This window comes from Plecotus auritus (assembly GCF_963455305.1).
Source record: "Plecotus auritus genome assembly, chromosome: 12".
NCBI lineage: Eukaryota > Metazoa > Chordata > Mammalia > Chiroptera > Vespertilionidae > Plecotus > Plecotus auritus.
In genome coordinates, this window is record NC_137778.1 from 7901944 (window position 1) to 7915169 (window position 13226).

The 13226-nt window shown below is 39.9% G+C and overlaps 1 protein-coding gene across 8 annotated transcripts in view; it reads left to right on the forward strand.

Annotated features, from left to right (window-relative positions):
• ZC3H11A (zinc finger CCCH-type containing 11A) overlaps positions 1 to 11545 on the forward strand; it is a 35771-nt gene extending 24226 nt beyond the window's left edge. For all 8 annotated transcript variants that reach the window (XM_080647906.1, XM_080647902.1, XM_080647903.1 and 5 more), the window contains 8 exons: positions 694 to 786; positions 1730 to 1798; positions 5796 to 6299; positions 6897 to 6976; positions 8751 to 9078; positions 9813 to 9979; positions 10348 to 10415; positions 10820 to 11545. In XM_080647906.1, the coding sequence (XP_080504032.1) occupies positions 694 to 786; positions 1730 to 1798; positions 5796 to 6299; positions 6897 to 6976; positions 8751 to 9078; positions 9813 to 9979; positions 10348 to 10415; positions 10820 to 11078 (1568 nt within the window). In that variant the 3' untranslated portion in view covers positions 11079 to 11545. The remainder of the gene's footprint in view (positions 1 to 693; positions 787 to 1729; positions 1799 to 5795; positions 6300 to 6896; positions 6977 to 8750; positions 9079 to 9812; positions 9980 to 10347; positions 10416 to 10819) is intronic.
• Positions 11546 to 13226: the final 1681 nt, after the last annotated feature.

Sequence of the window (13226 nt, forward strand, 5' to 3'; positions counted from 1 at the left end):
CTCATGACATTTAAACAACTTGTATTCAACAGTGTAATGTAATAAACCAGGAGTCGGAAAACTTTGTCCAGATCTTGGCTCCTTCAATAATTGGTGACTTTGCTAAGATAGACAATCTTTCATAACCTTAGATTTCTTAGCTGGGATTAAAGACAGGTGCTATTTGGCCTTCAGAGTCTTCATGTCACAGAAAAATTTTTAATTTTGTGATTCTTTTGCTGTCCTCCTAATCCCTGGTGCATTAAGCCACTAATTTACTTAGAATTCAGCAGACGGGGAGTGAAGTTTTTTTTTGTGGGTTTTTTTTTTTGTACATGGAGGGTTTTTTGTTTGCTTGTTTTCATATATTCCTAATTCTGGTTTTCAATCTTAGCCAGGGTTTATAATCCTCCATTTGTAATTTTAGTCAGTTATTTGGTAAATGTTAATTTGTGCGTTCTAATTTTTTGTCCCTTCTTTCGGAACATTTTTATTTCTTCTCTAACCTTGAGTTATAAATAAGCTAGTAAACGAATATACCATAAGAATGCAGAAAAATAAAGAAGTATTCTATGTTTTCTTTCTTTTTTTTATTTTTTTTTATTAAGGTATTATATGTGTACATATCTTACAATGTTTTCTGTTTTTGCTTGTATATCTTGACCTTGCAGAAGGTTGACTTGAACTCTTAAACTAAATTCCCTCTATTTGTAGGTGGTGACAGTGATCCTCCGTTAAAGCGTAGCCTTGCACAGAGGCTAGGGAAGAAAGTTGATGCTTCAGAAACTGACAAAACACCAAAGAAAGGTACCTTTGTTGTAATACACTTTGTGTGTGTGTGTAATCCTGACACTTACCTTCTATAATGTTAACAGGTATAGTTTGTTACTCTCTTTGTGCATGTAAGTTAGATTATCTTCTGGTATACATTTTATTTATTCAACAAACATTTGAGTTGCTTACTCTACTAGATTCTAGGTAGACATCATTGTATAAAATAAACACCATCACAATCCTCAAGAGATTATAGTAGAAATACTTGTATGTATTGTGATAATTTCTGTGAGAGGGAAAGTGTACATGTTATGAAAGCACAAAATTTGCAGCCAAATTCCCTTCCTCCTTGACAATCAATTATATTGAAGACTCTCTTTAACTAAAGAACATATTTCAAATAGATTTAGGGGGGAAAGCCTTTTGATGTCAATAAGATTTTAGGAGGTTGTATGGTAACAAAATTATTTTACTAAATTCAGTAGTTTCTGCTTTTCAAATCTAAAGAAAAATATTTAAAGCTCTCCAGAGTGCTTTGGGGAATTCATAGAGAGGAAAGTTTAAGACCTGAAAACATTTTTTTTTTTTAATATATTTTTAGCCCTAGCCGGTTTGGCTCAGTGGATAGGGGCCTGGGTTCGATTCCGGTCAAGGTCACGTACCTTGGTTGCAGGCTCCTCCCTGGCCTGGGCCCTGGTTGGGGCGCGTGCAGGAGGCAACCAGTTGATGTGTTTCTCTCACATCGATATTTCTCTCTGTCATTCCCTCTCTCTTCCACTCCAAAAATTCAATGGAAAAATATCCTTGGGTAAGGATTAAGAAAATAGAGTCATGCTGACCAGTTGACCTAAAACGTTTTTTTAAAGCATTTGTATTAGAAAAGAAATATAAACCTAATTTGTGAACTTTGAAAAAGATATTTGATCTCTAAAAAATTCTCTGTTCAACTTTTGGGTTTTTTGGTTTTTATTTACAGTTCAAGTTTCCAAGTCTCTAAAGGAACGATTAGGTGTGTCAGCTGGTCAAAACAATGAGGAGGCAGCAGGTAGGTAAACCCTAAGACCAGCTTCTGATACTCATTTTCTTGCCATAAAATCTTTACTTTTTCTCCTATTACTCTGTTGAGTTAGTTTAGGGCTTGTGTATTTTGTGTGTTTTTTTTTGTGTGTGTGCTTTTCTTCGTTTAAGTAATTAGTTACTTAGTTATGAATTCTGTTTTTGTACTTAAAAGTGGCATACTGAGTTTTCATCATTGTATGGATAATAGAAAATTAGAAACAATCTAAGTATCCAACAAAAAGGAAGTAGATTAAATTAAGGTAGTCATATATTGTAATTGCTGTCACACAGCTGGTGTGGCTCAGTGGTTGAGGGTCGACCCATGAACCAAGAGGTCACCCATTCAATTCCCTGTCAGGGCACATGCCTGGATTGCCATCTCGATCTCCAGTAGGGGGCATGCAGGAGGCAGCCGATCGATGATGTTTTTCTTTCATAGATATTTCTCTCTCTCTATCCCTCTCCCTTCCTCTCTCTAAAAATCAATTTAAAAACATTTAAAATAATTGCTGTCATGAAAAGTCATGTTCTGAACAACAGTGATGGAGAAAACTTCTCTCATATTGAATGAAGAAATGTTACAAAAGAACATACCACTTTTGATCTTTAACATTAAGGTAAAATAATCTTTTTTTAAAAAAATTCTTATAATAGAAACCTATTCTCAGGCAGTAGTTCATATATATGAGATAATTCCAGTTTTGTAAAGATAAAATTATATGCTTAGGAAAAACACTGCAAAAAAATACATAAATATTAACATTGGTTTTATCTGAGTATTGAGGTTTTAGATCATTTTAATTTTCTTTATATTCTGCCTTATACTTCAATATTTGAAGTTTTAAGTTGCGAGATATAACTACGTAAATGTATATATGCATACAATTTAAAGAATAGTAAAATGAACATTACTCAACCATCTAGCTTTTTTATACATTGCTGGATTCAGTTTAATGCTCTTTAATTTTTATATATTTAAAATGATATTATCCTGTGCTTTTCCTTTTTCATTTTATCCTTATCTTATTTGGATATTAATATTTTACCAGAATTCATAAAAAGGGAATCTGATGTGAAACATTCTTATTCTTTTTTTTTTTTTTTTTTTTTTTTTATCCTCACCTGAGGACATTCTCATTGATTTTTTTGGAGAGAAAAACATTGATCCGTTGGCTCCTGCACGCTTCCCAACCAGGGCTGGGGATCGAACCTGCAACCTAGGCATGTGCCCTAACTGGGAAACAAACCCACAACCTTTCAGTGCACAGGAGGACACTCATACCAACTGAGTCACACCAGCCAGGGCCATTCTTATTCTTTTTGAAACAAACTTCTTGTTTTCTTTTTGTGGAATTTTTCTTACAATATTTTATTATTATTATTTAGTATTAATATCAGTATCTGTTCTGAAAATAATGTTGACATTTAATTAAAGCACTGATAATTCTTTTACATCTTTGATAATTACCTTGCAATCTTTAAGGACCTCAAAACATAGATTCCCGATCTTGTCTAAAATGAACAAAGTATAATATGATTCCTCCCTATTCTGCACCCTCCTCCCACAATTGATCATATAGTACAGTGAGAAGAGCAGGGAATTATCTAATATTCCACCGTTATACAGTTCCAGAAAGGACTATTCACATTGTATCCTGATGTTCAACCTAGACTATCATACCATGTGAATTGACCCCCTTGAGTTGTGCACCATGGCAGACGTGGACATCTCTTTCTTCTAGGGAAGTGAGCCTCAAGCTGCTTATGTTGTGATTTAGAACCAGACCCAAGTTCCTGTGGGTGTCAGGCAGCTTCATGTATGCTATCTCATGAAATGCTCACAGCCGCTCCTGGGCTCTGGTGGAGGGCCGGTGGCTTAAAGAAAATTGGAGTTATATAGGGAGAGACAGTTGTGTGGCTTTCGGGTGAGGGCCACTTTTCCCCATGCTTGCCTATTGTTTCTGTGTCCTGCAATTCTTCTTTTTATTTAAATATATTTTTATTGTTTTCAGAGAGGAAGGGAGAGAGATAGAAATATCAGTGATGAGAGAGAATCTTTGATCGACTGCCTCCTGCACAACCCCTACTGGGGGTCAAGTCCTCAACCAGGCATGTGCCCTTGATTGGAGTCGAACCCAGGACCTTTCAGTCCGCCGGCTTTATCCACTGAGCCAAACCAGCTAGGGCATGTCCTGCAATTCTTATTAGACAGATGTTGGAGCTTTTGAACATAGTCTCCACCACCAGTTTTTTAACCTTGCCTTCATATTTTCTATCTCTTCGGGATTCTTCACCTTTTATGATCTTTGCTTGTTTTCTGTATGGGATCAGAGAGTAAATATTGTAAGCTTTGCAGGTTACAAGCTAGATCACAACTACTCAACTCTGCCATTATAGTATGGAAGCAACCATATGCAATATGAAAATGGATGAGTGTGGGTTGTGTTCAATAAATGTTACTTACAAAATTTAGAAACATGGATGTGAGACACATCAATTGGTTGCCTCCTGCATGCATCCCTACCAGGGGCTGGGGATCGAATCTGCAACCCAGGTACGTGCCCTTGACCGGGGATCGAACCTGTGACCCTTTAGTGCACGGGCTGATGCTCTAGCAACTGAACCACACCAGCCAGGGCGATTTAGTCTACTTTTAATGTCTTCTCTACTATTTTGATGAAATGTTGGAAGGATGGGGAAACAGGGTTGCCATGGCACCATTCATATTGTACTTTCTTGGAATTGTTGTTTTGAGATCAGTCTACTTTTGAAATGGAAGAATTTTTACTTTAAAAACTTAAGGAAATAATTCAGTAAATGTTGGAGTGCTTTCTATCTAGCAGGTACTAAACTCCTATCTAATAAACGAGTAATATGCACTCCAAGACACAAGATGGCCGCCCCCATGTGGTCAAAGATGGCCACCCCCATGTGGTCAAAGATGGCCACCCCCATGTGGACACAAGATGGCCTGCACGGGAGGGCAGTTAGGGGTGACCAGGCCAGCAGAGGAGGGCAGTTGGGGGAGACCAGGCCAGCAAGGGAGGACAGTTGGGACCAGGACAGCAGGGGAGGGCAGTTGGGAGGGACCAAGCCTGCAGGGGAGGGCAGTTGGGGGGGACCAGGCCTGCAGGGGAGGGCAGTTGAGGGGGACCAGGCCTGCAGGGGAGGGCAGTTGGGGGTGACCAGATCGGCAGGGGAGGGCAGTTAGGGGCAATCGGGCCAGCTGGGTAGCGGTTAGGTGTCAATCAGGCTGGCTGGGTAGTGGTTAGCAGGTGATCAGGCTGGCAGGCAGAAGCGGTTAGGGGCAATCAGGCAGAGGCAGGCGAGTGGTTGGGAGCCAGCGGCCTGGATTGTGAGAGGGCGGTCGGACATCCCTCAAGGGGTCCCACATTGGAGAGGGTGCAGGCTTGGCTAAGGGACACCCCCCGCCCCCCCCTCCCCCGTGAACGAATTTTGTGCACTGGGCCTCTAGTAATAATAGTCACTGTTCTAATGTTAGTGTGGTTGGAAATAATCACTCATTTATGGTATTGTGTGATCAGTGTAGCAAACTAGATTTGGGGTTGTCAGGTTCTAAGATGAACTCAGTTAAAACTAGGAAGCAAGAGAAATGAGGACAGTAGGGACTATTACATGTAGAAGCAATAGCATATTCAGAAGTTCAGAACATGATATATTTAAGATTGTAAAAGGATAATTTTTTATTTTCATCTTTCCTTAAAAGCTGTATTCAGCCTAGCCAATGTGGTTCAATGGTTGACCATTGACCTGTGAACCAGGAGGTCCGTTCGATTCCCAGTCAGGGCTCATGCCCAGGTGGTGGGCTCAATCCCCAATAGCAGGCAGGAGGCAGTCGATCAGTGATTCTCATAGTTGATGTTTCTTTCTCACTCTCCTTTCCTCTCTGACATAAATAAAAATATATATTTTAAAAGAGGTGAACTCCAAATAAAGTGATTTGTGTTTCCCCTTGAAAACAGAGAGAGTTACTAAAGTTGGTGAGATCCATGTGAAGACATTAGAAGAAATCCTTCTCGAAAGAGCCAGTCAGAAACGTGGAGAAATGCAAACTAAACTTAAGACAGAAGGCCCTTCAAAAGCTGATGATTCTACTTCAGGAGCAAGAAGCTCTTCCACTGTTCGAATCAAAACCTTCTCTGAGGTCCTGGCTGAAAAGAAACATCGGCAGCAGGAAGCAGAGAGACAAAAAAGCAAAAAGGATGTAACTTGCGGCAGGTTAAAGACGGATAGTGAGATGAAAAAAACACCGGTTTTGCCACCAGCGGTTGCCAACAAAGGACAATCAGAGGAGCCTGCGGGGAGAACGAAGTCTATGCAGGAGGTGCATGTCAAGACGCTGGAGGAAATTAAGCTGGAGAAGGCGCGGAGGGTGCAGCAGAGCTCCAGGAGCAGCCCCAGCTCCCAGCCTCAGCCCGAGGCCACCCCGGGGGCGAGGCGGCTCTTCCGAATCACCAAAAAGTCAGGTAATGAGAGAGAGTTTGGTCTGTAGTACCACTTGCCCAAGTAGTCTTTCAAAGGGCAGGGCTTCACAGGGTGTTCCTAGGAGTTCTGTAAAGTTCTCTTTGCTCAGACAACCTGTGAAAACCACTGGGTTACACGAAGTGAAGCTGTTTCTGTATAGCAGCACCCATAGACCTTTCATGTTTTTTTTTGTTTTTTGTGGTTTTTTTTTAAATATATTTTATTGATATTTTACAGAGAGGAAGGGAGAGGGATAGAGAGCTAGAAACATCGATGAGAGAGAAACATCGATCAGCTGCCTCCTGCACACCCCCCACTGGGGATGTGCCCGCAACCAAGGTACGTGCCCTTGACCGGAATTGAACCCGGGACCCTTCAGTCCGCAGGCCGACGCTCTATCCACTGAGCCAAACCGGTTTCGGCGACCTTTCATGTTTTAATGTCCATTTTGAAAGTTTATAAGGACTAAAGGGCTTTATCGACAATTTTATTAGCCCCGTGTTAGCATTATTTTCATTTAGAAAAGTTTTGTTTGACTTCATCGTCATGAAGTTGGAGCCTAAATGAAATAACTAAAGATCTGTTTAATATGAATATAGGTATAAAAGAAGAGAAGAAACTTCAAGAAGAAAGTGAAGCTGCATTTCAGAGCAGTGTTGCTAGAACAGAGGCTAAAGAGGTGAGTTTATTTAAAATCATTTTATAATTTTGTCCATAGCAAGTGAAGGCTAGATGAATGGTAAAATGTGCTTTTTAGTTTTAGCTTATAATAAATTTCTGTTTAACACTTCACTGATATGTAAATAGTCTTTCACTATGTGTGTAATTTCTACAGGCAAAAATTTTTTTTCTAACGGGGGTTTTCTGTACTTCTATGATCTCCAGTGTCCTCTGCCCTTTGAAAGTTTTTTAATTGGCATCAGTGTTTTTAAACTGAGCTTTTTTTCTTGCCTTTGAGAGTAATGCCAATTCATTGTACTAAACTTGGTAGTTTTTATTTTTAAAAGAATGAGAAACCCTGTAATTCCAGTCTACATGTACCCACCATTCATTTTGTTTTTCATGGATTTCCTTCAAGCCTTTTGTTTACATACATGTCTGTGAACTCATTTAATCTTTGACTCGTGTTTAGAATGTGAAGGCAGTGCTCATTTTGTAGCCTGCTTTAACTTTTACCACGTTAATATTCTTCAAGATGTTCATCCATGTTGACCACCTAGTGTTCTTTATACAAACGTCGTCTGCTTCTGGACTTTGTTTTACCCAAGATAATGAACATCTTTGTGCATTAGTGCAAGTGTCTGATGATTTTAAGTCATTTTTATTAGACTCAGGGTCATGATTATCTAGCCTAAAGAATCTGGGATTTTATTGTTGCACATATATTTAATCCTTCCTCTTTAGCTTGGTGGGGTATATTTTATTGTTGTTTTTTTTTGTTAATCCTTACCCAAGGATATTTTTTTTCATTGTGGAGAGGAAGGAGGGAAGGAGGGAGGGAGGGAGGGGGGGAGAAAGGGAGGGATGGAGACATCTGTGTAATAAAGACACATCAATTGGTTGCCTCCGCCCCTTCTGGGGACAAGGATTGCACCCGAAATCCTTCAGTTCACAGGCTGATGCTGTAACCACTGAGAAAACCAGCCAGAGCAGCTTAGTGGATTTGTTTTTATTTTTAAATATATTTGTATTTCAGAGAGGAAGGGAGAGAGATGAGAGAGAATCATCGATTGGCTGCCTCCTGCCTGCCCCCCACTAGGGATCAAGTTCACAACCTGGGCTTGTGCCCTGATCAGAAATCGAACTATGACCTCCTGGTTCATAGTTCAACACTCAACCAACTGAGCCACACCAGCCGGGCAGGTGGTTTTTATTTAATATCAAAGAGCAAAACAAGCTCTTGTGTTTTGAATTATGTGAGACACTGCTTGACTTGTAACTTATAAATAGCAATTATCATATAGGTTGTTAGAGGTAGTAGATTTTTTTTTAAGATTTTTTAAATTGATTTTTCGAGAGAGAAACATGGATATGAGAGCAAACCATTGATTGATGCTGCCTCAGCCCCTCCCAGGGATTGAACACACAACCTGGGCATGTGCCCTGACTGGAAATCGAACTGGCAACCTTTGTTTTAATGTATTTTATTGATTTTTTTACAGAGAGAAAGGGAAAGGGATAGAGAGCTAGAAACATCGATGGGAGAGAAACATCGATCAGCTGCCTCCTGCACACCTCCTAGTGGGGATGTGCCCGCAACCCAGGTACATGCCCTTGACCGGAATCGAACCTGGGACCTTTCAGTCCGCAGGCCGATGCTCTATCCACTGAGCCAAACCGGTTAGGGGAACTGGCAACCTTTTGTTGTACAGGATGACACCCACCCAGCTGAGCCATACCAGCCAGGGCTAGAGATACTAGATTTTAATTCTGTCTTTTAAATTTATACATAGGCTTCAAATGAGACAACAGGAGTTGGCATTAAAATTCCAGTCAAGAAATGTGAGACGATGCGAGAAAAGCACATACAGAAACAGCCAGAGAAGGGAACCTCACCGAAGGAAAAATCTGTTCTGACATCCCTCTGGGGAGATGTAGACTCTGGTAATGCCCAGCCAGCAGAGACGCCCGTGCTCACTACTGTGCCGAGCATCACACGGAGCCTGACAAAGCGGCTTCCCACCAAGTCATCCCAGAAGGCAGAGGTGGAAACCGCAGGGATTGGCGACTCAATATTAAATGTGAAATGTGCGGCACAGACCTTGGAAAAAAGGGTTAAAGGTGAGTGTTCTTCCTAGTATATCTCGCTTTAGGACCTCAAAATTATCAAATTTCAGTAATTCCCTGGGAGCAGTTGGGTTGAATTTCACTTATTCTATATCCTGATCACACAAAAGTGGATAGTAAATAACAGTTCTTATAATTCTATTTAAAGAGACAAATCTAGATGAGTTTCTTTCTCAGCATTTAAAATTGCTATTTAGAATTTTTTTTTAAAATATATTTTATTGATTTTTTACAGAAAGGAAGGAAGAGGGACAGAGAGTTAGAAACATCGATGAGAGAGAAACATCAATCAGCTGCCTCCTGCACACCCCCCACTAGGGATGTGCCCGCAACCAAGTCACGTGCCCTTGACCGGAATCGAACCCGGGACCCCTCAGTCCGCAGGCCGACGCTCTATCCACCGAGCCAAACCGGCTTTGGCATATTTAGAATTTTTTTTTTAACTTTCTGTGGTACATTTTCCCTCTTGTTTTGAAGAAGAAAAGGAATAGAAGAGCAGTGGCAAATTCAAAAGCCACTGAAAGGAATCATTTGAGTACATATGTTCATTATGTTCATGTGTAGTGCAGATTGCTTGTGGATCATTTTCAATCTGGGTTTTTTGGGTCATCGTTTTGTTTAATTATATGTTGCATATCACTGTGAAGGAATTTTGATATTCTGAGTTATTCTCCATGTAAAATAGGGATATTTTAAACTATTAATCAAATATTTTCCATTCCTTGTAGCTAAACCCAAAGTGAATGTGAAGCCATCTGTGGTTAAAGTGGTCTCTTCCCCCAAATTGGCCCCCAAGCGCAAGGCAGTGGAGATCCACCCTGCTGTCATCGCAGCGGTGAAGCCGCTCAGCGCCAGCGGGGTCCTGCAGGAGAGCCCAGCCAAAAAAGCAGCCATGGTAAGAGGCAGACCCGGCGTGGCAGTGCTTCAGTCTCCGTGGTAGGAAAGCAGGGAAGATGATCTCTCCATCTATATCCGTGTGATACTTCCTGCCATTTTCTAAGCATTTAGTTGTTTAGTTGTTACTGTATTTTATGTTTACAGTCAGACATTTGTGAAGTGGCAGGTTATGATTTTTGAAAGCTAATTTTTGGGCACTTAAAATATTTTGCTTATTTGTACACCCAGCCTTTGGATTATTTACTCTTGATTCCCAGGATTAAAGAAAGATAGCCATGATTCTGAGAAGGGGGCAAAAGAAAGTGAATGTGCTCACATTAAAAAGCCTGACTCCCCCACTGAATTACATTGCTCTTCCTTTCGTAGGCTGTTGTCCCACTCCTTTCTGAGGACAAATCAGTCACCGTGCCTGAGACAGAGAGACCAAGAGACAGGTAATACCTTGAGTTCTTTCAAATCGAACTTAGGCCACTATTGTTGTTTATGCTCTCTAGAGAATAAAACTACTAAATAATTCTAAGCATGTACAATTTAGCCATATCTAAATTAGTCTGCTGAACTTCAAATTAATTTTAAGAAAACATAATGAATGCTCAGGGCTGCTATTTTCCTTAGGTGTCATTGTTTATATTTTGCCTGCATTATTTCAAAAATGTTTTGAAAGCCTGCCTGAATTCTGCTTTAAAGAGCTTTGTCCTAATTAGTAAAACAGTTCCTTTTGTGTGTTCTCAAACAACTCTTTGCTAATAACTCTTTGTATCACTGAGACTAGGTAGTCGAGCTAGCCATTGAAAAAGGACAGTTTTTAATAATCTCCTGGGTGTTTTTTTCCTTACAGTCTTATGCTGCCTCCAGCCCAATCCTCGTCAGATCCCTCTCCACCAGAAGTATCTGGCCCTTCCTCATCCCAAATGGCCACGAAAACTCGCCGACTCAGCACTGCTTCGACAGGAAAGCCCCCGCTCTCTGTGGAGGATGATTTTGAGAAGCTAATATGGGAGATTTCAGGAGGCAAATTAGAAGCTGAGATCGACCTGGATCCTGGGAAAGATGAAGATGACCTTCTGCTTGAGCTATCAGAAATGATTGATAGCTGAAGGTGACAGTAGGACATTTCAAACAAACAAAAACAAAAAAACTCACCAAAAAACTGCACTTAGTTTCATCTATTATAACATTTACCCAAGATGATCATTTCTTTAGTCTAGAATTTGCCCCAGATCAGAAGTATACCTCTGAATTACCTGTATGTGTCCTAGATTCCTTGGGGTCAGATTTTTAATGTCCCTTGATAACCATTTTGTCCATTTGATGCCACTGTTTAGCATCTTCAAGAAAAAGTTCTTTCTTACCCCTCTCTCCACAAAAAGACTGAGAGAGATCCAAGTGACAGGATGCAAGAGAACTTGGTGACTCCTTGAGGTGTTTGTCAGTTTTGGCTTTTTTCCCCTTTGTTGTATTATTTTATGTATTAATGTACTTACTGTTACCTTTGGAAAGGATGAAGACAGCTGCTACCATAAGGACCAAATTTCATGCTACCACTAAACAAAAATTTCATTCAGTCTGTGTTAAATTGTATGTCTTTTTTAAAGTATTTGGAGATTCGTCTAAGCTTTAGAGCTGAGCAGCTCAGGAAGCCTGTAATCTGGACATAACCTTTTGGACCCGATTTTCATGTTTCTACTGCTGAGTAAGCCTCTGAAGATCAATAGCTAATTTATTATTACTGTAATTTTTTAAGGCTTTAAAGTGCCTCAGGGGTTCTCTGAAATTAATTTTCTATTTCTGGGATTCCCTGGATTCTTATTAAGAGATGGTGACATAATGATTAGAGGAATTCTCTTTTTAGTATGAAAGTTGTCCCTGCTCTTGCCTCCTACTCGCATTGAATTATCACAGGAATAAAAATTGGTTAATTTTATATTTCTAATTCTCCCAGCAAACTCCTCTTACCCAGTATTTATTTGGTGTCCTTAAACTATCAGAGGGGGGGAAATGAACTCATTCAAGCTGCCAATATTTATGTGTGGACTGTAGCAAGTACAATGAATTGTACTACAAGAAGGGATTGAGATGTTCTGGAGGTGTATTGTATACCATCCAGTTTTCTTCATTTCTGAACTGAATTTTCTTTCTTTGATGTTGGTCTCCCTCCTTCATATCACCTCAAGGTTTAGACTGTGAAGGAACAAGTATGTGGGGCTAATAGTCTTAAAAGGAGACATTATAAATAATCGGAAGGAAGAGGAAAGAAGGACTTGTCCATTTTGATATTTTGCTGTGGGTGGCCAGTTTTGTTTCTCATAGGGGAATCTGACCCACCTGTCATGTTGGCTCCTAAGGAACTGCTATTGTAAGCGGCTCATCAAGAGTTGAACTTCATGTAGCCTTGTTGAGAATATGGAAAAGGAAGAAAGCCACAGGACTGCCCATTCAGTCTTGGGAAGATCTGGATGATTCTGCACAAGCAAAAGTGACTTGAAATTTATGTATAGACACACCTCTATCAATCCATCTTCAGCTGACTGAATGTTGTATCATAGCCCTTCTCCAAAGCAGGGGTGGAATGTTTGGTTTCACCACAGATTTTCTACTCATTTCATTTCTGGAATCAGCTTGGATTCCAGGTCCGTTTTGTATATAACCTTTATTTGCTTTTTAAAAAATAATTTTGTTTCATATTTAAAGCCCTTGTATTAGTCAATGATTCATGTTCAGCATTGTTTGAACCATTTGCCATTCATTACACAAAGAGAAATACTTATTTGTGTTTTAAATAAAACTGGTGTAGGAAAGTCTTGACATTGTGAGTTAAGTGGTCATACCTCATGTCAGCCTAGGATCTGCCTCAATAGAGGCCCCAGTTGAAATGGTGTTGGCCTTCTGTGTAAGTGCTCCAATTTCACAGGTATTATTTGACTTTAGAAATCTTTTACAAGGACATACTGCCAAACTTACCACAAGCTTGCTCAATTTTATTTATATACGCGTTAGGTAAGAATGCATATTGTATGTGAGGATTCTTTTCTGGCACTGACTTAGCCATTATCATTGTAACTCAAGTAATGCCATTAAATTTCTTAAAGGAGAGAATGTTTATAAGTGATCTTAGGTGGATTCAACAATTTAGAAATTTCAAGCATGAAGGCAATTAAAAATTTTAATTCTAGAAAGTCCAGGTTTTTTCAGTAGTGTGCCAATATTTTGTTATGGGGTTCCATAAGAATTTGTTAGCCACCAAA